General features: G+C 39.5%; 1 protein-coding gene across 2 annotated transcripts in view; it reads right to left on the reverse strand.

The window, feature by feature from the left end:
* Nucleotides 1-257: 257 nt before the first annotated feature.
* rab5c (RAB5C, member RAS oncogene family) overlaps nucleotides 258-26,523 on the reverse strand; it is a 38,120-nt gene continuing 11,854 nt past the window's right edge. The window contains exons 2-6 of one of the 2 annotated variants that reach the window (XM_059956466.1): nucleotides 19,424-19,686; nucleotides 11,411-11,562; nucleotides 7,333-7,455; nucleotides 7,049-7,142; nucleotides 258-4,799 (exon numbers count right to left, since the gene is read on the reverse strand). In XM_059956466.1, the coding sequence (XP_059812449.1) occupies nucleotides 4,684-4,799; nucleotides 7,049-7,142; nucleotides 7,333-7,455; nucleotides 11,411-11,562; nucleotides 19,424-19,589 (651 nt within the window). In that variant the 5' untranslated portion in view covers nucleotides 19,590-19,686 and the 3' untranslated portion in view covers nucleotides 258-4,683. The remainder of the gene's footprint in view (nucleotides 4,800-7,048; nucleotides 7,143-7,332; nucleotides 7,456-11,410; nucleotides 11,563-19,423; nucleotides 19,687-26,523) is intronic. The other variant, XM_059956467.1, reaches the window with a different exon arrangement.

A 26,523-nucleotide genomic window follows, 5' to 3' on the forward strand; every position in this document is an offset into this window, starting at 1 on the left:
ATATCGTATTCTGATTCCAAATTTAGATGATAGATTTTGAAGCAAAGGGATCAAACTAAAATGGAGCTAAAGACAAGTTTGCAAGTGGAATTCCACTTCTCCACTACAAATTAGTTTTCTGTTCCTGGACAACAAAAATCAGCAGGAAGGTTGGTGAGGATGGCAACTAAACAACAGAAATGAGGGCACATGAAATGAAGACAAGGTGCCAATTCTCTGCAAAGGAAATTGAAGCAAACAGTTACACCAAGAATTAATTGCTTAGATTCAGATTTATTTATCGCATGTATATTGAGAAATACAATGAAATGCGTTGTTTGTGTAAACAACCAACACACCCAAGGATGTGGTAAGGGCAGCCTGGAAGTGTTGACACACATTCGGAACCAACATAACATGCCCACAATGCTCTGAGTTCTGGTGACAAACTGGTTAAGGACTGGAGGCAAACCAGAAAAAAAACCATGAGGATAATCCCCAACAGAAAATGCATAAGAATCAGAGAAACTTGGGATCTTCAAATTGTCCAAGAAGAGATTAGACCTGCAAGACATCTGTACTGCACAAGTCTGGAAATTTACATTAAATTACTCATTTAGAATCAGAGGATACAGGATCACACCAATAAAAAGTACATTCAATAAAAGTACAGCACTTCAGACAAAAAATACAGTGCCTTGTAAAATATTCAGCCCCCAACCTTTTGTTCACATAAATGAGTATTACGAACAGGGACTTTGCTCAACTTAACATCTAAAAAATTAGTGAATTACATGTTCTTTTTTCACATTGGAGCCAAAAACAAAGAAACCTGTAAAGCATGAAAAACTAAAAATTCAAAACCTGAAATGTCAGCATTTCATCCCCCTTTGCTCAGTACTTAATTGAACCACCTCTTGAGCAGTAGTCTTTTTGGATAAGTATCTATTAGTTTTGCACAATGTGATGGAGTAAGATTTGCCCATTCCTTCTTGCAAAATTGCTCAAGCTGTGCCAGGTTAGTTGGGGAACAGTGGTGAACAGAAATCTTGAAGTCTTCCCAGAGACATCCATCAGATTAAGGTCAGGACTCTGACTGGTCTATTCAAGGACATCAATTTTTTTCATTTGAAACCACTCCACGGTTGCTCTGACAATGTGCTTTGAGTTATCTTACTGAAAGATGAACTTCTTCCCCAGTTTAAGTTTTCTGGCAGAGGCTAGCAGGTTCTTAAATTGAGGAATTCTTTGTACTTAGCAGCATTCATCTTCCCATCAATCCTGACCAGATTTCCAGTCCCTTCTGTTGAAAGGCATCCCTATGGCATGATGCTACCTCTACCATACTTTACAGTAGGGATGTTGTTACCTGGCTGAGGTGCAGTATTAGATTTACATCACACATATTGCTTAGAGTGGAGTCAAAAATTCCCACTTTAGTCTCATCTAATCACAAGACCTTCTTCCACACCTTTACAGTATATTCTAAGTGTCACTCTATAGTCTTTATGGGCAAGGATATGCTTCCCCCTCCCAAAGCCAAAACTACTTCTTTGTCACTCTTTCTTAAATTTATACAAGGCCTTAGAGATTGCAGAGCTGTGAACTTCATCTCCAGTTGCAGCCACTGACTTCTGCAGCTCACCCAGAGTGTCTGTTGGTATCACAGTAGCCTTACATGTGTCATTCTCCAGTGACTAAGTTTAGAGGGGTGCCCTGACCTAGGTAGTGTGGCTGTGGTTTCACATTTTTTTTAAACATTGGATTGCACTGAGCTCCAAGGTATTTTCAGTGCCTTTGAGATGGTATTGCACCCTTCTCCAGATTTGTGCTCCTTTATTTCCCTAATTTATCTTCATTTTTATATGGTCTGCTGAAAATGCACCATACTGTTAGACCTTACAGAGCAGAGGTATTTATTCTTATGAATTCTTTGAAAATAGCCTATCCTGCAATTTTCCACATCAAGAAATTGGGTGAGTTGGTAAGGCAACATACAGTATTGCACTTGAGGAAAGAGGAATTTTTCTTTTGATTTGACATGATGCACAAAATTTTGTAAATTAGCACAGAAATCCTACTTTAATATATTTTAAATTTAGAAAATGAGAGTAAATTGTGAAAATGGTTGAGGGGCTGAATATTTTTTAAGGCACTGTGGAATGCAAGTGGAATAAGTGAATTAGACACTGCAACATTGAATCAAAATCTAAAGATCAAAAAACGGTAACAGTCAACCAAGGGAAAGGAGGATTCCCAATTTGGTTGGCTTCAAAAACTCATTAATCTTAACCTGCTTAATAATCACAGGCAAGAAATGATTCTCAGTGGACCCATCCAGACAAATTCCAATGGAGACAGCTGTCAAGGCTGCATCATTAAACTTTGTTGCAGTATTTCACATCCTTTATTTTAGAGGTCTCTCATACCTTTTCATAATGACAATTTCAATTCAATTTTTCCAATATAATATTCCCAAATAGAATTTTTGCCAAGTTTCCTTTTCACATACGTATAAAAGTTTACAATCTGCTTTTATTTTTATCATTGGATTACAATTCATCTACTTCCTCTTTCTTTATATAATGGTATTCTCTTGCCACATTCTGCATGGCAACATAATTCAACTTTTCAGCAATACTAAGCCTCGTGAAATTTTGTTAGCCAGAGGTGGACTAGTTTTCCAGTGACAAGTGTTTGTGCACAAGGCCACATTGTAAATTCAGTTAACTGGTAGTTTAACAGTCTACTATAACAAAGCCATACCTCATACCATAAACTTGTTTTATTTAAATTTAAGACCTTGATCACTTCCAAACTTCTAACATTACCATTACTTTTCCTTTAATTACCAGATTCATCCACTCATTGCATTATACTAGACTTGCACTGTTGGTTCTTTGATATACTGATCTGGAACAATCTTAGATATTCCATTTATGTTTTGGATCAGAAGAACAGATATGTTTTTACTAATACCACAAACACGACCAACTGGACTGCTAATTTCCTGACTTCTCCAAATTTAGATGTTGAAAGCAACCAAACATTATGATCTGCTGTTAAATGCTTCGAGCTTCTTACACAAATGGTGGGTTTCTATTCTTTCAGAGATTGATGTCCTCTGCATATTTAAAGAACCTGGGTTTGTTCAGGAAACCACAGCACCTTACATGAAATTGGAGTGGTTTTGTTTATTGCAAGTTCACAATGTTAGTAAAAGGAAGCTAGATACAACACTTTTTTTTAAAGTTGATAGTTTATTAGAAGTAATTAGCACTTATCTTTAAGGGTACTAAATCACTAGTGCTTGGCTACCAAAGTGTGCCTCATTTCCAGAACATTAAGGGATGTTGCACAGTGGCATGTACAAGCCACATTTGATACCAATCACAAATAATCATTTGAAAACTACAGTTTGAGATTGTGGTGCGATTAATGCAAACTTTTAACAGCAACAAGACTTTCTTGTACTCCCAGCCCTCTTGTACTCAGCACAAAACATCCCAAAACTAGCACTAATTACAGAAGCTAGTGAAAACAAAATTTGCTGCTGGGGACATTGAGTTTCAATATCACTAGCAGTTTTAAAAAGTAGTTTTCAAAGTTAACATTCTAAATCCTTGCCACATTAGCCCATTTCAAAACTAGCTGGCAGCAATGTCTGAAGAATCTATCAACACTTCCAGTGTGTAATACTGTACTTAAAGCATACTTTGAAACAGTCTTATTAGCTATTCATTTGCGAAAGGTGGTAAAGTTAATACTTCAATAGACAAATGATATTGTTGGTTAACTGTCTTCATTTGCACTATAAGTAATGCAATCCCAATGGAGCTGATAATTAAAAAGTTAGATATTATAAAACAAATACAAACTGGAGTTAATTCGCACCTCCCTCTATTTTTATTTGTCAAATTACAGAAGTTTTTATTACAGACTGGTATCTCTCACACAGGCAAACTTGCTTTCATTGCCAACAGTCAAAGCACGACTGAACACTCTCCACAAATCCAAGCATTGTGCAAGATTGTAATTGCTGACATTAGGGACATCACATCACCTCCATGGACATTGAAACTTGCAGATTGCAAAAATTTTTGCACAGAATAGTGCATAACACTAGAAACCAAAAAGAAAACTCCATGCTTTCGAACACAAAGAGGAAGAACAAAACAGCTATGATGGAAGGTGCTTTATGGACATAATGGTTTACTGATTGAATACAAAGAAAACTTGCATTACAAATACAGAGATCCCTTTCAAAATTCATAATTGTGATTTGGTCAAAACCACAAGCATTTAACCGCTGATTCCCATATTAATCTAAATTTGTTAATATTTATTGGAGGGGTTAAGTTCTTTATGCAGATTCACAAAAAGACATCTAATCTTTAAAAAAAAATCTTTCGCTCTCCAGATATTATACAAGTTGTACAGTCTGAAAATGAAGGAATTGCCCAGGTAAAGTTGGCTCAACATAACTGGTGCATGCATCCATCACTGGAATTAGAAGGGAAGAGCAAAAAGGTTGATTTAAGAATTAGAACTTATTTCTTATGGAAAAAGTGTTGGCGGATTTCCTCCTGGGTGATCGGAGTGGTGTGAAGAATCAATGCAGCGATCTGTGGCCGCTCTTGCGGTAAGTACGAGTGGTGAAGGGGCTCCGGTCGGGTTCTGTGAGGACACCTGCCAGTTACCAATTTAATTGCTGCAGCACTGGCTCCGACTCTGTGGACTGGTCTCCTGGAGGTCTACGCCTCTGGTTCGTCCTGAGGTTCCACCTGCATTCTGAGGTTCATTTTTTGGCAGCTTTTTGGCTGTAAAAGAAAAAGGTTTAATTTTAAAAAGTTGTTCCAACAACTGATTTCATATTTATTATTTCACAATCTATAACACTTGAGTTGTATTCCCAACATAATTGGAAATTTAATGCACATAAACTACTGCTTATTATAGGTTCATGATTAAATCTTTGTTTTATTCTTGGTGCAAGAAACATCTTAGGATGCATATCTGTCCCTGAGATTTCCTGCTTTGCTGAGAGCCTTTCAACCCAGGTACATTTCTATACTGTCCATAGGCTCCACCAGAATGACATTCTAATTGAGGACAAATATTTCAAAGTTAAAAATTGCAAGTGCTATTGAAATGCTAGAAACATTCTGGTCCGGTAGGATCTGTGGAAAGAGGAACAGTTAATATTTCAGGTCAAAATTCTGATGAAGGCTCTGCAACGCAAAATGTTCACTTTCCTCCTACAGATGCTGCATGAACTGCCCAATTAAGCACTTTCTACTTTTTAGGAGAAATACTTGATGTTGCTGGCCACATTACAAGTGTTCCCAAGGTTTGTCCACTTATTATTCAAAGCATTTTAATTTGTTTTTATTGTTGCAGCGGCATTTTCCTTTCAACTCTTTTGGCCAATGTTTTAACAGGGGAAGAGTGAAAAAATTGCAATTAATGCTTGAAAAGTACAATTAGATATATATAATATGGCTTACATTGCCTATCATTGAAGAGGGCGTGTACATATGCTTCACTGTTTAGTTGGATATCATGAGTTATTGAAAAATATTCTTAAGATAATGTTAGACTGTCAATTTTCATAATACATAAATATGGGTTACTGGCACCTGCAAACCAGTTGCTTCAGGCAGATGGGGCTCGTCAGCCATGGTTGCAGCTCATCTAGAAGCAAAACTGATCTGAAACCTCCACTGCATTGTGACTATATCCACTTATATGGAGGGCTTCGGGAGCAAACCCAGTAGAAAAATCTGATGTTTGAGTTCTTCATGAACTCCTACATAGAGTTCAACACTGACTAGCAACTCCCGCGACATTGCTGGTGCCAAACTGTATTGGTCTCCGCAATTCCTTTGGATTCATATGCTGAGTGGAGGGGGAAAGCCTGCAACGGCTTGCTTGCCACATATTGCCCTGGCTTGTACATCATGAAGACAGCTGGGACACATCTATGGTCAACCCCAACCTGAGGGCCTCAAGTTTATCTAAAGAAGCAATTCTGTATTTCTCTCAAACAGTAATACCCTGTTGTTAATGATGCAACGTTAAGCAGTGGATTCTGTTTAATTGCGATACATCGGGACCAGTACATTTTGCTCCAATTAGCTGAAATTATGACAATAGTTAAGTACAAGACAAACTACTATTTGACTGTGCAATAAAAATATATTTAAATGAAATACAGAACTTAGGTCACTACAGTATTATAAAATTAGTCCCCAATAGTTATCAATGGAGGCTGCCATGTACTTTCAATTGACTAACTGAACAAAATCAGTGCAGTTACCTAGTGCTGATAATGGACTACCTTTATACAATGCTATTGATGATTGCATCTTCCAAATCTTAATTTTAGTTGTAACATTTAAGATGATTGTCAATACCTTCAAATTTTTCATAGTTCCCAAAATGAAGTAATGAATGTAATGGTTTCATTTTCACTCCTGACTGTTTCTGGCATCTCCAAGCCTGAATGCTTGAAACTGCAGTGAGCAAAAGTTCTGAAACATCTTATTGCTTACTTCTCATGAACTATCAGTGACCAAAAAAACTTTTTTGAACACAAGTGCACACAACTGATGCTATTTAAAAACTGTTTGCTCCAAGCATGACAGCTGCACAAATGCACGCAACTGATGCAAGTTAGAAACTGTCGGCAAGAGTTTCCTTCCCCTATTATGCAGCATAGGGGCAAATAAACGAAGGGAATCCTGGCTACTTTCTTGATTATTTTTCTGTTATTTAAAGGTTGTCCCAAATAGGCAGCCGCCCTGATGAATGCCTGATTAGCTGGAATCAACTGTAGTTGAAGACTTCCAGTGATATAGTCCCTGTAATTTACTTAAATACTGCTGTGACAACATTTAGTGCAAGTAACTTACTATTTTAAGTTTGTAAAGCCCAACTTTTGCTACAAGAGCACAAAGGCAAGCCAAAATAATTCCTCAAAGCAGTTCCAAATGCAAGTTGTCATCTTAAAGGTCAAACTCAAATGACAGGAGACAAAAAACACATTTAAGAATAAAAAGTCACATACCTATGGCCATAAATATTTCATTCACATTCATTGCTGTCTTTGCTGATGTCTCCATGAACAGCAAGCTGTTGTCTTCTGCATATGCTTGTGCTTCCTGCAAGAGAAAGAAACTTCTAATCAATCATCTATAGTTTACACATTTAAAATGCAAAAAATTCTTCTGTAAGAATTTCATTTTATGTAACAGGATAAAATGAATATACTTTGTTCCTGTGCAAAGATGTCAGAGTTGTGAGAGTGGGTAGTAGCAGATGACAAAAATGCAGTTGTATACAGTGACCTACCTGAAATTCCACTGCTCTTTTATTTGCAAGGTCAGCCTTGTTCCCAGCTAATGCAATCACTATATTTGGACTGGCTTGTCGCTGCAGTTCCTTTACCCAGTTCTTAGCCCGTGCAAATGTATCCTTCAAAATTAAACATTATATTCATTATATTTAGACCTGAAGATCTGTAAGATTTCTAACTCTTGCTTAGCAATGACTTGTTAGAAAGTGGCACGGTACTGGCCAATCTATATTAGTTAATTTAGATGACTGACAGTCTCCTAAGCATTTATTTATTGAGATACATTGTGGAGCCTTCTGGCCCTTTCAGCCAAGCAATCACCTGATGACCAATTAGCCTACCAACCAACGTGTCTTTGGACTGTGGGAGGAATCGGAAGCACCCAAAGGAAATCCAGGCAGGGAGAACGTACAAACTCCTTACAGGACAGCGGTGGGAATTGAATGCAGGTCGTTGGTACTGTAAAGCATTGTGCTAACCACTATGCTACTGTGCTGCCCGAAACATTTCAATGAGTGATGTAGCTTTTCAATTTGTCTTCCACTGCAAGGTTTAGTTACCTGCTACACCATAGCCCAAGATAAAAAACACACTCATGCAACTAAACCTGGCTCAGCCAATGGAACACACAAAATGCCAGAACTCAGCAAGTCAGGCATCTATGGAAGTGAATCAACAGTTGATGTTTTAGCCAAGACCCTTCATCTGGGGGGGGTGGGTGGGGGGAGAGAGGACAAGATGCCATAATAAAGGTGGGGGGAGGGCACGGAGGACATGTTAGGTGATAACAGAAGCCAGGTGGGTGGGGGAGGGGGAAGTGAAGCTGGGAGGTAATAACTGGAAAAGGCAAATGTCTGGGGAAGGAGAGGAGAGTGGACCATGGGAGAAAGGGGAGCACTAGGGGGAAGTGATAGGCTGGTGAGGAAAAGAGATGAGGTCAAAGTGGCAAACAAGAGGAAAGGGAGATGGAAAAATTACAAGGAGAAACTGATATTTATGCCATCAGGTTGGAAGTTGCCCCCTTTTCTCCTTCCTTTCCAGTCCTGAAGGGTCTCGGCCCTAAAAGTTGACTATTCCTCTCCATAGATGCTGACTGACCTGCTGAGTTCCTCCAGCATCTTGTGTTGCGCTCTGGATTTCTAGTATTTGCAGAATCTCTTCATGATCTGCCAAAGGAAAGCGGACATGCAGTACTGTGCAAATGATACAAATCTGTTTTAGATGTTAATTTTGTCTTCTGCATTAGTGTGTCAGGAGAAGAGAGTACAATTTAGATTTCCAAACATTTACTTTTCAAAAAAAAAATCAAATGTTAGAGAAATGTTTGTATTTCATTAAAGTAACATATTAATAGACAACTTTTCAAAAACTTGCTAACCCAGTGCGTGAACAAGTGAAGATAAACAGGTGCTAATCATCAGTCACAGCGAGTTGAATGAACTAAAATGATTAACTTAAACAGAAACAGGTGTAGAAGAAATTGAACTGGGTGAAGGCCAATCAAATTAAAAGGTGAAAGTGTGGCAGATGTGACAGCTTAACCTTCAAATCATCAATTCTGCAAGACAGCACATAACAAGACACAAGGTGGTCATTCTGCATCAGCAAGGCCTCTCTCTCGAGCAGAAACTTTGCAGCAAACATGAGTTTTCAGGAGTGCTGTCCAAGCTCTTTTGAAGCATGAAAAAAAATGGGCAAGGCTGAGGACGAGAAACGCAGTGGTCAGCTATGCAGACAAGATATGGCAGCCCTTCTAAATCAGAAGAAGTCCAGCACTGCTACCAGCTCTGAAATCACAGAAACCACCAACACCCAGGTATATCCCTCTACAGACTGGCGAAGTCTTGTCAGAAGTGGTTTTCATGGAAGAGTTGTTGCCAAAAAGCTATTTCTCCAAAGTGGAAACAAAGCAGAGATACTCACCTACACACAAAAACACAAGGAAGAGGATGCTGAACAAGTGCTCTGGACTAATGAGTCAAAATTTCAAGTTTCTGGCTTAAAAAGGAGGCAGTTTGTCCACAGAAGAGCTGGAGATCACTACATGGATGAGTGTCTGCAGCCAACAGTGAAGCACAGCAGAGGTTCTTTGCAGGTTTGGGGCTGCATTTCTTCAAATGGAGCTGGTGATCTAGTCAGAATTAATGGAATCCTCAATGCTGAGAAGTACAAGCAGAACCTCATCAAACATGCAAGTGTCTGATTAGTTCCAGTTTCAGTCTGCTGCAAGACAATGACTCCAAACACACAGCTCAGGTCATAAAGAACCATCTTCAGCAAAAAGAGTAAGGAGTTTTGCAACAAATGGTGCAGCCTCCAGAGTCCCCGATATCAACATCAAGGTGGTCTGGGATTGCCTGGAGAGACAGAAGCAAGCAAGACCAAGTCTGCAGAAGAACTGTGGCAAGTTCTCCAAGATGCTTGGAACAATCTACCAGCCAACTTTCTTATAAAACTGCATGACAAGTGTACCAAAGAGAACAAATGCAGTTTTAAAAGGCAAAGGGTGGTCACACCAAATATTGATTAGATTTAGCTTTTTAATGCTTACTGCTCTTTACAGTAAATTTTGATATTTAGAAACAATTTTTGAAAGCATCCTCACTTTAGAGATTTTTTTTTAACATGTGCCTAAGACTTTTGCACAGTACTGTAATTGGGGGGAAAATATTTCAAGTTAAGAAAGTTTAACCAGATGCAACTATGAAAGTTACAGGCACTGATCACAATTTCTACTCTCCTGTCTAAGATTAGTTATACAAGTAAAATATGACAGACTTGTATGATCGTGTCAAACCATTGGTGGCAGTAATCAGCAAAACCAACTGTAGCTCACCTGCCTATAATCTGCCAAGTCATCAGGCACAGGGCAAAGCTCTTATCAAACAGCAAGCATAAATTAAAAGGTTGAATCATTGATGCTCAAGTGCAGAACATTTAAGCATTCTAATGCAAGTAAATGCTGACTTACTTGCACCATAAAGGAAGTGAATGAAAACAAAATTTGGAGCAATGCCTCTAAAGTTAGATTTCCTCATTGGAAACTCAGATCATAGCCTGCTTACACCAGCTTCAGAGTTTTTTAAAAAATGGGAAAGTCATTGCAAATCACTTAGTAAGGCAAAGAAATTTGCCAAGTTACATTTTCAGAAGTACTTAATTTGATTTTTAGTATGGTACTTTGCATTTGAGAATTGGTCTTTATCGGGAAGTTGAGAATTTCATGTTCAGTCAATATGGTATTAGCATGGTGTTTTAATCCATTTAATCCATTTGGAAAAATCTTTTCATGTTCTTCTGGGCAAATGGATAAGAATAAGTGCATTAGTTTGATTTTGTCTGCAGTTTACTGATAGGGCTGCTGCCTCACTGTTCCACCAAACCAGGTTCAATCCTGATCTCTGGTGATGTCTGAGCAGAGTTTGCACATGTGAATGCATAGGGTTCCTGAGGCACTCCTCCTTCCCCTCTCATACCAAATTTGTGGAGGTTGGAAGGTCAATTGGCCACTGTAGATTGCCCCTGGTGTACAACTGAGGAATAGAATCTACAAAATAATGAGGGAAAGGTGGGAAATATAAATTAGGTTAGGATAAGATCAAAACAAAAATAGGTGATGTTCAATTCAGAGTCAATGGGCCAAAGTACAACACCTATAAAATGTGCTGCATTTATTATAGCACAATGAATAAAAGTCAACCAAGGGGATATCTGATCAACATATGCCAATTTGAATTTGAGATTCAGGCACCAGCACCAATTTATCAGTTCCCTGCTTCACTAATTAGTGTACACAAGGATAGTGCATGACCTTGGGTGGGTGGGACAACATACAGCAGTGAACAGGGCAGTACGAAGTACAGGCTGGATGGAAAGAACACCTTTCCACTTCATATTTGAAAAACAAAACCAAAGCAGCTTTAGACTAATATTTTTAGCCATGTTAAAGAGGCAAGAGCATGTGCCAGTCTGGGGAGGCTCAGAGCCTGCTGTGGTTCAGTGGAAGGCTGCGTTTCTGGTCAAAAAGGAAGAAACGGGATGTAAAAGCAAAACCAAGCAATAGGGATTACTTACTGTGTTAGTTATATCATAGACCACAATGGCAGCCTGTGCCCCTCTGTAGTACATTGGTGCCAAGCTGTGATATCTCTCCTGCCCAGCAGTATCCCAGATCTCAAATTTAACAGTTGTGTCATCCAAACAGACTGTCTGTGTTAGAAAGGCAGCTGAAAATAAAATTTGACAAATATTTAATTCCGGCAATAAGGAAAAAGTAATTTCATTTGCCATTTGGCAAATCAATACATTTTTGAAAAATACAAAACATCACAAGATTATATTCCTACTTGATAATGAGTACTTAGTCAGGTTTCATTAAAATTATCAAACCGGAGTAACAGACTATGGCTCTCAATACATGAACTGATCAAGTTTTATTTCTAGGAAATACAGAAATGGATAACTTCAGCCTTGGGGCTGGGATGTTAACTCAAGATGGAGTAAATACTGAATGCAAAAAAATTAACTAAATGAGCAAATACCTGCAGCTTCACCTAGCTGCATAAAGGTCCTACTTGTAAATGATCAAACAACACACACAAAATGCTGGTGGAACACAGCAGGCCAGGCAGCATCTATAGGGAGAAGCGCTGTTGACATTTCGGGCCAAGACCCTTCGTCAGGACTCCTCCTCGGCCCGAAATGTCGACAGCGCTTCTTCCTTTAGATGCTGCCTGGCCTGCTGTGTTCCACCAGCATTTTGTGTGTGTTGTTTGAATTTCCAGCATCTGCAGATTTCCTCGTGTTTGCTCTTGTAAATGATCAAGTCAAATTCAAATTACTCAAACTGTTTCAGATATTTCAGATGCAAGAGACTGCAGATGGTGGAAACACAAGACACTGGAGGAACTCACTGAGTCAAGATGTTTCAGAACGAGACCCTTCACGACCAGAAAGAGAGAAAGCAAAGGTCAGAATATACATGCCCCTACATTCTCCTCCCTCATCATCATTCAGGGGCCTAAACAGCCCTTCTATCTCAGCCAGCACTTCACATGCGAATCCATCAGGGTCACACATTCTATCTAGTGTTCTCTCTACATTGGGAGACCTGACAAAATTGGGCATTGCTTCATAGCAGCTTGGATCTCAGTGGCCAGCCATTTTAATTCTACTTCCCATTCCCACACTGACATGTCTGTCTACTGCCTCCTCTACTGCTACATTGAGGCCAGACATAGACTAGGAACTACACCTCATGTTCCATCTTGGTAGTCTTCAACCTTATCAATAGTTAATTCTCCAACTTCTGACAATTACTCAATGTCTCCCCTCTGTTTTCCCTTTTTCCTATGGCCCCTTTACCCCTTCTTTTCCCTTCCCATCACCAACACCTTCCTGATTTGGGGACTCCACTTTCCCTTTACTTTCTAATCTACTTCCTCTCCTAAAAGATTCATCCTTTAGCCCCCTGCTTCTTTCATGCATCAATGCCAGCCTCTCACCACCCCCCACACAAGGATTCACCTACCAGCCTGTGCTCCTCCCCCACCCCCACATTTATTCTGCCCTTTCCAGTTGTGAAGGATGTTTGCCTGAAACATCAATTGTTCATTTCTCTCCACAGACATTGCCTAACCTTGTTTTGTTGCTTAAAATATTTCAGAATCTGATTTCACCTATTTTTCTCCAAAAACAAATCTTTAAATAGCTCTGCTAAATTGCAGATCTACACATTTCACTCAAGCTGAATTTTTAAATTAATCATGGCAGTAAACATGCCGGCAATTTCCATATTCCAGACCCAAAAAAACTGACAAATTGCAGAACATTACTTCAAAAGAAAACTTCAAGATTAAAAATCACGAAGGTATAACCAATTACAAGTCTATTTGCAAGTAGCTGAATGATGTCAATTTTCCCAAAGCACTCATTTCACTTCCTCATTACTTTAAAAAAAAATCAGCTGTATTTTAAGACTTATGACATAATGCCTTCTGTACTTTAACAGTAACTGTTTTCAAGTTCAATAAACTGAAACAACTTTATATGGAAAGCACCCAATGTAAAAATGAGATTTCAATGTATCAACTGAATGTTTAAAATGCACAAGAATGCCAAAGTTCATGAATTATGTTTAGTCTTTTAGCCAAAATTTGACAAAGGAAATAAACAGAATCTTGGCACTCATGACAGCTACTGTAGATTTTGTAGAACTCATGGATCTGAGAAAGTGATTGTGTGACCTTGCTTAAATGTCAGAAAGTCGTAGGCTCCATTTCATAGAATGAGCTCGGGCATAGGACTGGATGCTCCAGTCAGAGGCATCATATTCATGGGTTATGCTACTGTACTAATCTAGAGGCACAGATAATCAGTACAGAGATAATGGTTTAAATTCCAGAATGAAAGCTATAGAGTTAAACTTCCACCTACTTTGAAAAATGTTAAGTCTTTGTAATGATAGCCATAAAACCACTAGATTGTTGTAAAAGCCAGTCTGGTTGATCAGCGATCTTTATGGGAGTGAATCTGTTATGATAGAAGCAACTTCTGCCACCACAGCAGACCTTTTGAAATGGCCACTCATTCAGAGGTGCCCCAGTCCAGTGGTATTCAGAGATGGAGAATAAATGCCAGCCTTATGAACAAAATGTAGATCCAAACTGAGCTTTGTTCCTCCTTACCACAGACTCAGTCCATCCATTTAAGATGCCAAAGCTACTACAGCACCACAAAGTCCCTGCAGTATCCTGGCTAGTATTTATTACTCATTTAAATTGTGGTTATTAAGCATTTTGTTGCAATGTTTACTAAGCCTCTACTTTGTAGCTGGTATTGGAAGTACATTAAAGGTGCATTTGTACTATGCCCTTAATTTATACAAGTATCCTTTATCAATGAATGTATATCAATTCTGATTTAATAATCTGCCTGCATCTAAATAGTTTCAAGCCCTTTTTGATACCTTGCGTATTGCCATTTCAGAGTTTGCAAATTCACATAGTAAACCTGATTTTTGCTTCAATTCTCCTTTTTACAAAACTATTCAAACTGTTGAAGGTACAAAAAGTATAGGAATTAAATTCTCCGCTTATCTAACCAAACAAATGAGGTTGTTCAGCATTTTGTCTTGCTAGCTCTGCATTAAGTTTCAGCTTCGTATGCACACTTCCACTTAAGAACATTTGTGTGACTGATGCACGCTAAATGGGAGCTTGAAGTGATAACTCAAGAGTCTGTACTCATGCAGGCTCTCGAGCCATTTCACACTGAATCCTTATGACCTGGCACCATCATTTCCCATGTGCAATATTCCCACAAAAACAAAAGTTAGCTCGTTCATGCAGAGAAATCAGACCGCAGCCGAAGAGATTTTGATACATCAGTACTTAATGATTTATGGTATAAAACTACAACAGGCTGCATAATGGTCTTGAACAATGTCACTGGACACCTGCTGTTTGGACAACATTTTAGAAATTCTTAATTTTTTTTTCCATAAAAGCAAATAAATCAGTTTTGGTATGGCCAATCCTGAGCATTTAATTAGATATTAAATATTCAATTTTTTGCTTAATGAGGGTTTTCATCCTCCCAGTTAATAACAATCTGGCAAAACAAAAACCAGGAACTTGAGTAAAAACAGGTGGATGCATTTGATTTCTCTAATAAATTGCAAACAAATTAGCAATAAAACTAACACAACTGCAAGATAATACTTTGCTTATAGCTTCCTTCACTTGCCAAGATCCATGTTATATCAAATGCACATCACATCAAAAATTAACTTTTGGAAGGTTCTCATTAATCTTCCCATTTTGATATTACCAATAGATCAATGATTCTGAATCAGTGGGGATACTGGCTGAATTCAATACCCCACAAACTAGACAATAGGTTCCTTAAAAGTGCACCGTCAAAATTGACTCAGGTTATTAAGAAGTCATTAGACCCCTAAGTGATTCATCCCTAAATTATGCAGTTCAACTAACTCGAGGAATCAAAAATTAATATATTACAGAATAGAAATGCTAGGCCAAAAATCTGGATTATTTCCCTCTTTGAAGAGTTCCGGATATTCTATACACCGATATCTTCTATGTGACAGTTCACTCAAAAGTTGGTGCTTGTCATAATACATCAATCTTAAGCAATCCCAGATGATCAAGAATAACTGGCTTCTGCTACAGTTGTATAGGTTGAGGCAGCCGAAGAGGCCTAAATTAGGATCTGCAGACTTCACCATAAGTGCGGCAGACAAGGTGGATATGGGAGGCGCCAAATATATTAGATTCTCAATGTTACCCCAAATACTGCTGTTTTCAGCGGTGATTGAGGCAAATTAGTGGGGGTTGTTGACGACTGAGGAGATATTCAAACTTTCTTCCTACAATCATCAACCAATTTCTTGGCATGAGTGCTCAGAAATGTGTAGGTTTGGGTATACAAAAGATAATATTGTTACAACCCCTTCATTACTTTATAATGTGAAAAAGCAGCAGTACCAGCAGCCAACCAGAAAAGGTCCCCTTTATGCCTACTCTTTGACCCCTGTCAGTCAGGCAATCTTCTATCCATGCTAGTATCTTTCCTGTAATACCCTGGGTTATCTTGTTAAGTATGACTGTATTGTACAGTAGGGACAAGCTGGAATGGAGGCTAGCTTTGCAGGCTCAGCTTCTTGTCCTTTTGAAAGTGATTTCAGTGACCTGTAACTCAGTCTCCAAATGCTGTGTGTTTCTGCCCACTGGTGTGATGAACTGGGTCTATTCCCGCTGCTCGGGGAGCAGATCTGAAACCCAGTCTGGTTTGGCATGCTATTAGCTTGCTTCTATTGTTTAGATGTGTTTATTCCCTCTTTCTCGGCACAGTGTACTTTGTTTCTTTTTAAATTGGGTTATTTGGGTTTCTTTGTGGCTGTCTGTCAGTAGACCAATTTAAAGGTGTATAATTTTTACATTCTTTAATAAGGTGCTTTGAATCTTTGAAATCTGAAACTGTTCCACTGCAGAATCAAGGCCACCCCAGTTTCAGTCATCAAGATGCAGTACACAAATTGCTTGCAGTTCATAAACTCGGTTGCATGGCGAAAGGAATAAACATTCATGAGAGAGCAAGTGAAATCAGCCTGAACCTCGCCTCCATACCAGACAATTGGACTTGCAGTCTGTCTAGGTCCTCATTTAAATTGTCCAAGCACATTCCAGGACCCGGATCCAAGTGTGATCTGAGGTCAATTCAAATCCACCAGGATACCTGGAGGTGAGAAAGACTGAAAACACATAGGCCAGTGATCCAGCTTTACCCATCACCCTACTGTACTGTCTGTAGACCCAATGGTGCACACAAAGCAGATGCAGGATAGAGTTAGCCTTCTGCAGGCAATCAAATGGGAGAATGATGCTCCACAGTTCTTCTCAATTGAAGAAAGGAAATGGCTTAGAGGCCATCGAAAAAAGGTCACATGTTGCTCTCTTCCATCAAGAGCTGCTGCATGGTGATGATATGTACTGTGTTGCTGGACAGACAACCCTCAGTACAATTCCAGGAGTAGCTCTTATGTCACAGGAGATGACTGCAGGCAGCTCTGGCAACAGGTTTTCCAAAAACAGACTAACCTAATTTATCTACTCTCTTGAAAACTATAATGACCTGAGATTCTCACTTACCCTTCTCTCCCAGAAACGGGATTAGAGATTATGAATTCATGAATGAATACTGTGCTCCCAAGGATTTACTGCTTTTTAGTTGATCTTATTTCAATAAGAAATAATAAATGCAGGAAAACAAGCAGGAATCGCTTATTTCAATACTATAGTGACATCAGCTGGAAAACCCTGGAATGGGGCTAAAATTGTTTTTGTTTGATCCTGAGGAATGTGCCATTGTTGATAAATGATACAGCAATTTTTATGTAAATATCTATACACCCAGAAAATAAATATGATATACTGCACATCCTGTCTACTCCTGTAAACAGCTTGTTCTGGAGGCCCAACCATGAGGGAATGCTGCCCTGTAACACCTTCCCTGCTTTAATTCACTTAAGACAAAAGGAAAAGTTTGAATGAATCTGTCAAGGTTCCTCACCCTCATGTCAGAAACAGAAATTGTAACTTGACAGGTACCAGACCAGAATTTCATATGCAAATCTCACACATTCCCATATCACAATATGGGAGCAATAAACAGCAGATACTCATTCAACAGTTCTCTCTCATGCTGCTTTTCATGTTTGGAAAACATTTCCAAATGCTCAAAGGGTAAACTGATCAAAGGTGCAGTTGAACAAGTTTATGATTTAAAAACCCTCCATCTCATCTTGAACACCAAATAGTGCCAATTCAGGATTTGGGGCTGGATAACTCAAGAGCAGAATTGGATCCAGAGTAGGTTAGCTCATCTCTTTGCTTTGACACAGGAAGGCGTAGTAATATGGTACAGTCGACCTTCACTAATCTGACTACCTGTAATCCAGTTTCTTTGACAATCCGGCACTGATTTCAAATTTCCCGGGCCACCGTACCAATCTGATGCGCATTGTTTTGGTCATGCTAGATCTGTTCACGCGTTGGTGCGTTCTTGTAAGTAGACAGGCGATTCCTGCTTGTTTTCCTGCATTTATTAACATCATTTGACTCTTTTTTAGCCCCAATTACAGCCCCAGTGAGTAAAGGAAATGCACCTCGTGCTGTGAAGCGAAAACACCGCACGTTATCCTTTAAAGATGAGGTTGAACGCTTGAAAAAAAACTGGACAGTGGTGTATCAGTGAAAAACTTGAGCGAGTGTTACAACATTGGCTCTTCCACAGTGTATGATATAAACAAAGAAAAACTGCTTTTTTTTGCTGATAGTGGCTCAAAGAAACAGATGTGTGTAAGAAAAACAATGAAAGACGGAAGAAGTTCAGAACTAGATAAAGTGCTGATAACGTGGTTTAATCTTCATGTAAGTGAAGGTGTTGAACTATCTGGAGATATGAAGGAACAAGCAAAAATGTTTCATGAACTAGGACTAGATTATGAATGTGACTATAGTGAAGGCTGGCTTCATCAGTTCAAGCATCGTTATGGGTTAGTTTTGTGCAGCGTGGTGAAAAACACTCAGCAGACAGGGAAGCAGCAGCAGAGCTAACACTTCAAAATCCAGTGCTATCAACTTCTGCTCACCCAGATGTGCTGCCACCTTTAGTTTTTTAAGAAACGGTTGTGCCAGTTTCAGCACCAGTTCCTGATGTTTCACTCATTTTTCAAGATGAAGATGCTGATGATCCTGACAACCCCACACCTGCAGACACGTAACTCTGCCCGAATGTATATTAAACGTCTCACTTCAGAAGTGGAAGTGCTCAACTTTTCAGTACAAGTCAATTCCTGTACCCTTTATTTTATCTTTGCCTAGTATATTACTTTATTAAAATTTCAATTGCTACTCATTTAATATTTCTGTTTATTATTGAACGTACTGATTTACATAATATTTTAAAGGTATGATGAGGCAGTTAGCTATTGCTTCGTGTGATCCTTCTGTAATTCAGCATTTTTACCAACCCGGCACTCCTCAATGCCAGATTAGTGAATGTTGACCTGTACAACATAACTGGTTCAAGAAATGTGATAAATTTGCAGAACAGTACAAGAGGTTAAAATTCCAGCTAGGTCTAATGAAGGGAAATATGGCTCTATATGGCCATCCTTACCCATCACCTGCCAGCTTGTACTCTTTCCCCTCTCCCCACTTTTTATTCTGGCCTCTTCCTTTCCAGTCCAAAACATGGACTGTTTATTCCTCCTCATAGATGCTGCCTAACTTGCAGAGTTCCTCCAGCACTTGTGTATGGCTCTGTATGGAATCCTCACTGCAGCATCGACTGTGATCTCTTCCTGGGCATTCTGGACTACTTTGGCCCAGAAACTTTGCTTTGCTTCACTGAAGGGTCTAGGGCCCTTTGAACTGGAGTGTGCCTACAGCAAAAATATTTCCTTCACTACATCAAGTAGTCATGGCCAACTACTCCACTATCGATTGATATTAAAAACCACAGCTAACTCACCAAAATATTCAAAACATTACTGTCACTTACCTCCAATTGTGCTTTCCTGGTATTCATGAAACTGTCCTTTCACAAAGCGTAAAACGAGGCTGGATTTACCCACTGCCGATTCACCCAGGAGAACCAATTTAAACTGACAGATTTTGTTTCCAGCGGCTGGTCCATTGGATCGAGCCGTGCCACCCCGACCCGCCATGGCCTAAAGTGCAGAGGCTTGCAGAAATGCTCCAAGTTTCAACAGGAGTGTTATGTCAAGGCTGGAACTCCGGAGGCAGTGATCAGCAAGTTCAGAACTGCAAAACACATCAAATTAATCTTGCATGATAGAAGTATTTGTTGCAGAGCCATCTCTAGAAGCAGGTGATTGCACAGAAAAAAAGTTAACAAATCATACACAAAACTTCATTGTTTCACATATGCTCAACAATAATTCAATGAGAGACAGTGAGATGTTATCATGTGCAATATAAATATTAGATTCAAGATCTGGATGTGCTTGAGGCAAATCTAAACACTAACATTGCACATGGCCATAAAAAAAAATCAATCTGCCAGATGCTCTATACACACCAATCTTTAATACCAGGCATATTTATCACAAAGGCAGCTCAAAGTTCATGCTGCTTTCAGAGCCATTCCACTTTCCCACTTATTTCCCTCTGGCTTATTCTCACAAACCCATCAACTCCCCAGGATTCTTCAATTATCCATCCTCATTTGGGTGAATTTATAGTGACTAATTAACCAGCTCACCTTTGAGATGTAGGAGGAAACTAGAAGAAATTCAGGTGGTCCAGGAAGAGCATGCAAATGAAACGAACCCGATAGGTAATGCCACCCACAAGCCCACCCAAGGTGACACAGGGGCTAGGTATGTAAGGTACTCAGTACACTTAAGAAAAAAATGAGTTGCAGGTGAAAGTACTAGGATTAAAGGAAGATTCTTTAGAAATGCAGGCAAAAATACTGAGATTAGCATAGACAAGTATTACAGTTGGCAGAGATGAAGTGGACCAAATCAGCCCATTTTTATGACACATGTTCCTACAATTCTAAGAACTACTTCATATAATTGATAATCTTCACGGTCTACTGTTAATAATGAGCACTAATCCAGAAGAGTAAAATCTTTCTAAATAAAGACAAGAATATGCAAGACATGTTGCAGATGTTTGAGGGGGCTACAAAATAAAGATATTAATAAATAACCCAAATCAGTGATTCTAATCTATTTACAAGCACCAATCTATAATAAAGCACAAACATGATTTTCTGTTGGGTAGAAGTACAAATAATTCTACCAGTAAACATTTGTTTATACCCAAAGTCCCACCCAATTCTAAGACTACAATCATTTTCATACCAAATATACATTCAAATCTCCAATTCCTTGCTTTAGTGATTCAAGACAATCAAGTTACCATTCCCCTTAATGGAGGCTATTAGAATGTTTCTTGCTCACTTGTTGCAAGTCATTGTCATATACAAATAACCTATAACTAAAACAAGTATTGCAATAGGAGCTTGCTCCATGTTTTGCTCCATGCAAAAGTTTGGGTACCCACTGGTCAAAATTTCTGTTACTGTGAATAGTTAAGTGAGTAGAAGACAAACTGATCTCCAAAAGTCAAAGTTAAAGATGACACATTCTTTTCAACATTTTAAGCAAGATTAGTGCACTATTTTTGTATTGTACAATTTTAGAGTGGAAAAAAAAGGAAAGAAGCACTATGCAAATATTTGGGCACCCCAAGAGTTTTGAGCTCTCATAACTTTTACTGAGGTCTCAGACTTTAATTAGCTTGTTAGGGCTATGGCTTGTCACAGTCATCGTTAGAAAGGCCAGGTGATGCAAATTTCAAAGCTTTATAAATACCCTGACTCCTCAAACCTTGTCCCAACAATCAGCAGCTATGGGCTCCTCTAAGCAACTACTTAGCACTCTGAAAATTAAAATAAATGATGCCCACAAAGCAGAAGGCTATAAGATAGCAAAGCATTTTCAGGTAGCCATTTCCTCAATTCCTAATGTAATTAAGAAATGGCAGTTAACAGGAACGGTGGAGGCCAAGTTGAGGTCTGGAAGACCCTCCAAGAGAACTGCTCATAGGATTGTTGGAAAGGCAAATCAAAACCTCCGTTTGACTGCAAAAAACCTTTAGGAAGATTCCTGAATCTCCTAGGGCTGAAATGGTTGCCACAAGAGGACACAGGTTTAAGGTGCTGGGGAGTAGGTACAGAGGAGTTGTCAAGGGTAAGTGTTTTTTTTTACTCAGAGTGGTGAGTGCATGGAATGGGCTGCCGGCAACAGCGGTGGAGGCTGATACGATAGGGTCTTTTAAGAGGCTTTTAGATAGATACATGGAGCTTAGTAAAATAGAGGGCTATAAGTAACTGTAGTAATTTCTAAGGTAGGGATGTGTTCTGTACAACTTTGGGGGCTGAAGGGCCTGTATTGTGCTGCAAGTTTTGTGTTTCTATGTTTCTAAGATTTAACAGATTCTGGAGTGGTGGTGCACTGTTCAACCGTGCAGCGACACCTGCACAAATATGACCTTCATGGGAGAGTCATCAGGAGAAAACCTTTCCTACGTCCTCACCACAAAATTCAGCATCAGAAGTTTGCAAAGCAATATCTAAATAAGCCTGATGCATTTTGGAAACAAGTCCTGGGAGCTGATGAAGTTAAAATAGAACTTTTTGGCTACAATGAGCAAAGGTATGTTTGGAGAAAAAAGGGTGCAGAATTTCATGAAAAGAACACCTCTCCAACTGTTAAGCACGGGGGTGATCAATCATGCTTTGGGCTTGTGTTGCAGCCAGTGGCACGGGGAACATTTCACTGGTAGAGGAAAGAATAAATTCAATTAAATACCAGCAAATTCTGGAAACAAACATCACATTGTCTGTAAAAAAGCTGAAGGTGAAAAGATGGCTTCTACAACAGGATAATGATCCTAAACACACCTGAAAATCCACAACGGACTACCTCAAGGTGCAAGCTGAAGGTTTTGCCATGGCCCTCAGTTTCCTGACCTAAACATCATTGAAAATCTGTGGATAGACCTCAAAAGAGCAGTGCATGCAGGACAGCCCAAGAATCTCACAGAACCAAGGAAGAATGGGCAAAAATCCCCAAAACAAGAATTGAAAGACTCTTAGCTGGCTACAGAAAGCATTTACAAGCTGTGATACTTGCCAAAGGGGGTGTTACTAAGTACTGACCGTGCAGGATGCCCACACTTTTGCTTTGGTCCCTTCTCCTTCTCTTATTTTGAAACTGTAAAAGGTGGAAATAAAAAAGTAGCAATCTTGCTCAAAATATTAAAGAAATGTGTCATCTTTAACTTTATGCTTTTTGGAATTCGGGTAATTTTTTTTACTCACTTAGCTATTCACAGTAACAGAAATTTTGACCGGGGTGGACTGGTGTGTGTTCCTTCGACTTCCCCTTCCTGAAGTCCACACTCAATTCCTTGGTCTTACTGATGTTTAGTGCAGAGTTGTTGTTGCAAAACCACTCAACTAGCTGTTCTACCTGGTGAACTGTAACTAATAAACAGCAGCATGACTTAGATGTTGCTGTTGTCCAGGTTGAGTGGAGAGCCAAATGAAACTGCATCTGTACTTGAAAGGCAAGTTTTAGATTATGCAAATCTCAAATGGCTTCACATGGCATAAGTACCTGAGCTTATGACTCTTGGCCTTAAGCCAAGAGTGTCCAACTTTAAACAAAGCTGGCACTTGGTCCAAACACAGCAGTGAACTCAAAAGGAAGACTTCACACAGAATTTTGGTAATACATTACCGATTACTGATTTAGTTTATGTAATGCACACACAAATATTAGACATGTACAACCATGTTACAAATAGATGTATCTGGGGATATACTACTACATTAAAGATGCCATAAAAACTCAAGCAATTCATCAGACAAATTTTTCCTCATTAACAAACAATTGCCTGCTGATAGTGATTACATTAAGATATAAAAAAAATCCTGAACTGGAGCCAGGGGAAAATTAGAAGTGGTGAAAGACTTGGGTTCTATAACAGGGATCAAGATACAGAAAGAAAAATTAGGAAAAGAATCTTAAATTTCAAAATGACTGAAGGTTATGTTGCCAATGGTGATCAGGATACCCAAGATTACAGAAGAGAACAAAGCTTAAAAAAAAACTTTCAAAGCCACTTTTAGAGATTGCAGTTAAGGTAATTATTTGGAGAGAAAAAAAACACACTTTCACGTCAATAACGTGCTGAACAACTAGGATGCTAGTTTATTTCCCTCAAAGGATGATAGCAAAAAAATGGAGGACTATTTAGGAGAGAAAGGTTTAGGTGGATCTTGGAATAGGTTAAAAGGTTAGCACAAAATTGTGGGCCAAAGGGCCTGTATTGTGCTGTAATGTCCTATGGTCTATGTAAACAGCCAACTCTCTGCAAAAAATCCCCTTTTACAGCTTCAGCACTCACAGCTGCTCCTTCTTGAGGGGGAAAAATATCAACATAATTGTGATTAACATTTTCGTAATTGGCTTGACATCGTCAGGATGTTCTGAAAAGAGTAATGTATAACCAATGAAGAGCACCTCTTCTGCTTCAGCATTATAAGCAGTCCAGGACTTCTGTCAAATATGCAAATATTTACACAAGCCTGTCACATCCAAGATTTTAGTTGAACATGGTTTTAAGTTTATTGAAAAACTAAACCCATTCAGAAAGCAAAATTAGTAAAGACAACAATCACTGGACACCTCATTTGGGCACTATCTTATAACCACAATCCCCAACATACATCGTACACCCACTTTTAACTTCACACTGTTGATGTCAAATCTCCATCACTGGTTGTTCTTGACATGCACATTGCATGTAGTTAAAAATTAATTGTCTGGGCAGGAAACTTATATTTCAGTCTTCCGGTAACGCGACAGTACTTGGCCTAAAAGGTGCAGCTAAAGAATACAAATAGTCTGAAACCGTTGCAAACTAGTACCACAGCACTAATGGAAACTTTGCCCAACACCATTTAGTAGTGAAGTCTTAGAACATATGCATATTACAGGAAGGTGTTAGTTGCAGCCTTGAAGCACACCGAGGTTGGCAAATTTCCACAGACTGATGAAGTGCACCTCCCAGATCTTATGGGAGGTCAAGGATGAAATCATGGAGGCCCCTTAGTGATATTTGATTTGTCATTTGCCATGAACCTGAAGACGACCGGAGGGTGGCTAATGTTGTTCCATTGTTCAAGAGTAGCAAGGACAGGTCACGGAAATACAGCCTGACATCAGTCGTAGAGAAGATACTGGAGGGCATTCTGAGGGACAAGATCGACTATCACTTGGATAGTCAAAGTCTGATCAAGAATAGCCAACATAGTTTTGAGGGGGAGGCCACATTTGATGAATCTTAAGTTTTTTTGAACATAACTAAGGAGAGATGAAGATGAAGATAGGATAGTGAATGTTGCCTACAAGGACTTTAGTGAAACCTTTGACCAAGTCCCACGTGGCAAGTTGATCTGGAAGGTTAGATCACATGGAATTCAGGGGAAGCCAGTGAGGTGGGTTCAGAATTGTCTCAATAGGAAGCTGAAGGCGAGTTGGAAGTTAATTGGCCAACTGGAGGCCTATGACTGATGAGGTCTCTAATCCTTTAGATATATAAAGTGTTTTTGTGAATGTACATGGCACAATTAGCAAGCATGCTAATGATACTACATTAAAGATTAACTTTATTTGTCACATGGTGAAAAAGATGTACAGAGGGCAGCCTGTAAGTGCTGTTGTGCTTCTAGCGCTAAATTAGAAAGCCCACAATTTACTAACCCTAACCAGTAAGTCATTGGAACATCGGCCAAAACCCGAGCACCCAAGGGAAACCGATACAGTCATTGGAGAATGTACAAACTCCTTATTGACAGCAGCAGGAACAGAATCCCGATTGCTGGCACTGTAAAGCTTTATGCTAACCACTACATTTCCGTACTGCTTGGGTCTGTTGATAGCGAAGTAGATTACAATGATTTACAAATATTTTGATCAGGTTGGGAGATGACTGGGAGAGGGTAAATGGACTTCAACTTGGGTAAGTGCGAGGTAATGCAGTTTGGACATTCAAACCAGGGTAGGACCTATAGAGTAAATGGCAGGGCAGTGACGAGTATCATGGAACAGAGGCACATGGGAGTACAAGTGCATAGTTCACTGAAAGTGGCATGTAGACAGGGGAGTGTCTAGTATACTGGCCTTTAGTCAGGGCATTGAGTTTAGGAGTATGGCCATTATGCTGAGAGTTATACAAGTTGCTGGTGAGATCACACTGGGAGTATTCATGTAGTTTTTCATCATCTTGTTATATGAAAGCTGGAGAGGGCACAGAAGAGATTTACGAGGATGCTGCCTGGACTGGAGGGCTGAGTTAGAGAGTAGCTGGCCACGCTGGATCTTTATGCATTGGAGCATGAGAATGAGGGCAACTTCACAGAAGTTTATAAAACAATGAAGGGTATTGATAATATCCATTGTCATAGACTTTTGGTTCCTTAATGTTGTCACAGCCCGAGGGCGGGGGGGGGGGGGTTGGTGGTGTTGTGGGGAGAAGAATAAGTGGGAATAACCTCCCACTAAATGCTCCTAATGGCATGCTCTCGAATAGCGTCTGACAACCAAGTCCAGCTCCTGGCCTTCACATGTGGCTTAGCTACTAAGCCTGGCTGAATTGTTTCGACTGACAGGAGAAGAGACAAAGGCAGATTACTGGCACAATAAAATTGGTTGCTTTCGGCAGATCAGGCTTGTCAGCCATGGTTGGCAGTTCATCTAGAAGGAAAACTAATTTCAAACCTTCTCTGCCTTGTAACTATACCCACTCATAGGGAACGCTTCAGGAGTAAGCACTGAGGAAAACCCCAAAATTGAAGTCGTTAAGGAAGCCCTGCATTGAATTCAGTACTGATTGGCAACTCCTGCAGTGCTGCTGGTGCCAAACTGTATTGGTCTCTGCAGTTCCTTTGGATTCATAGGCTGAGTGGAGAGGGTAAGTCTGCTGAATGGACAACAGCCTGCTCTCCATATTGTACTGCCCTGGCTTGCAGACTGGCTAGTGCATAGACAGCTGGGA

This window comes from Hypanus sabinus, chromosome X1 (assembly GCF_030144855.1).
Source record: "Hypanus sabinus isolate sHypSab1 chromosome X1, sHypSab1.hap1, whole genome shotgun sequence".
Lineage (NCBI taxonomy): Eukaryota > Metazoa > Chordata > Chondrichthyes > Myliobatiformes > Dasyatidae > Hypanus > Hypanus sabinus.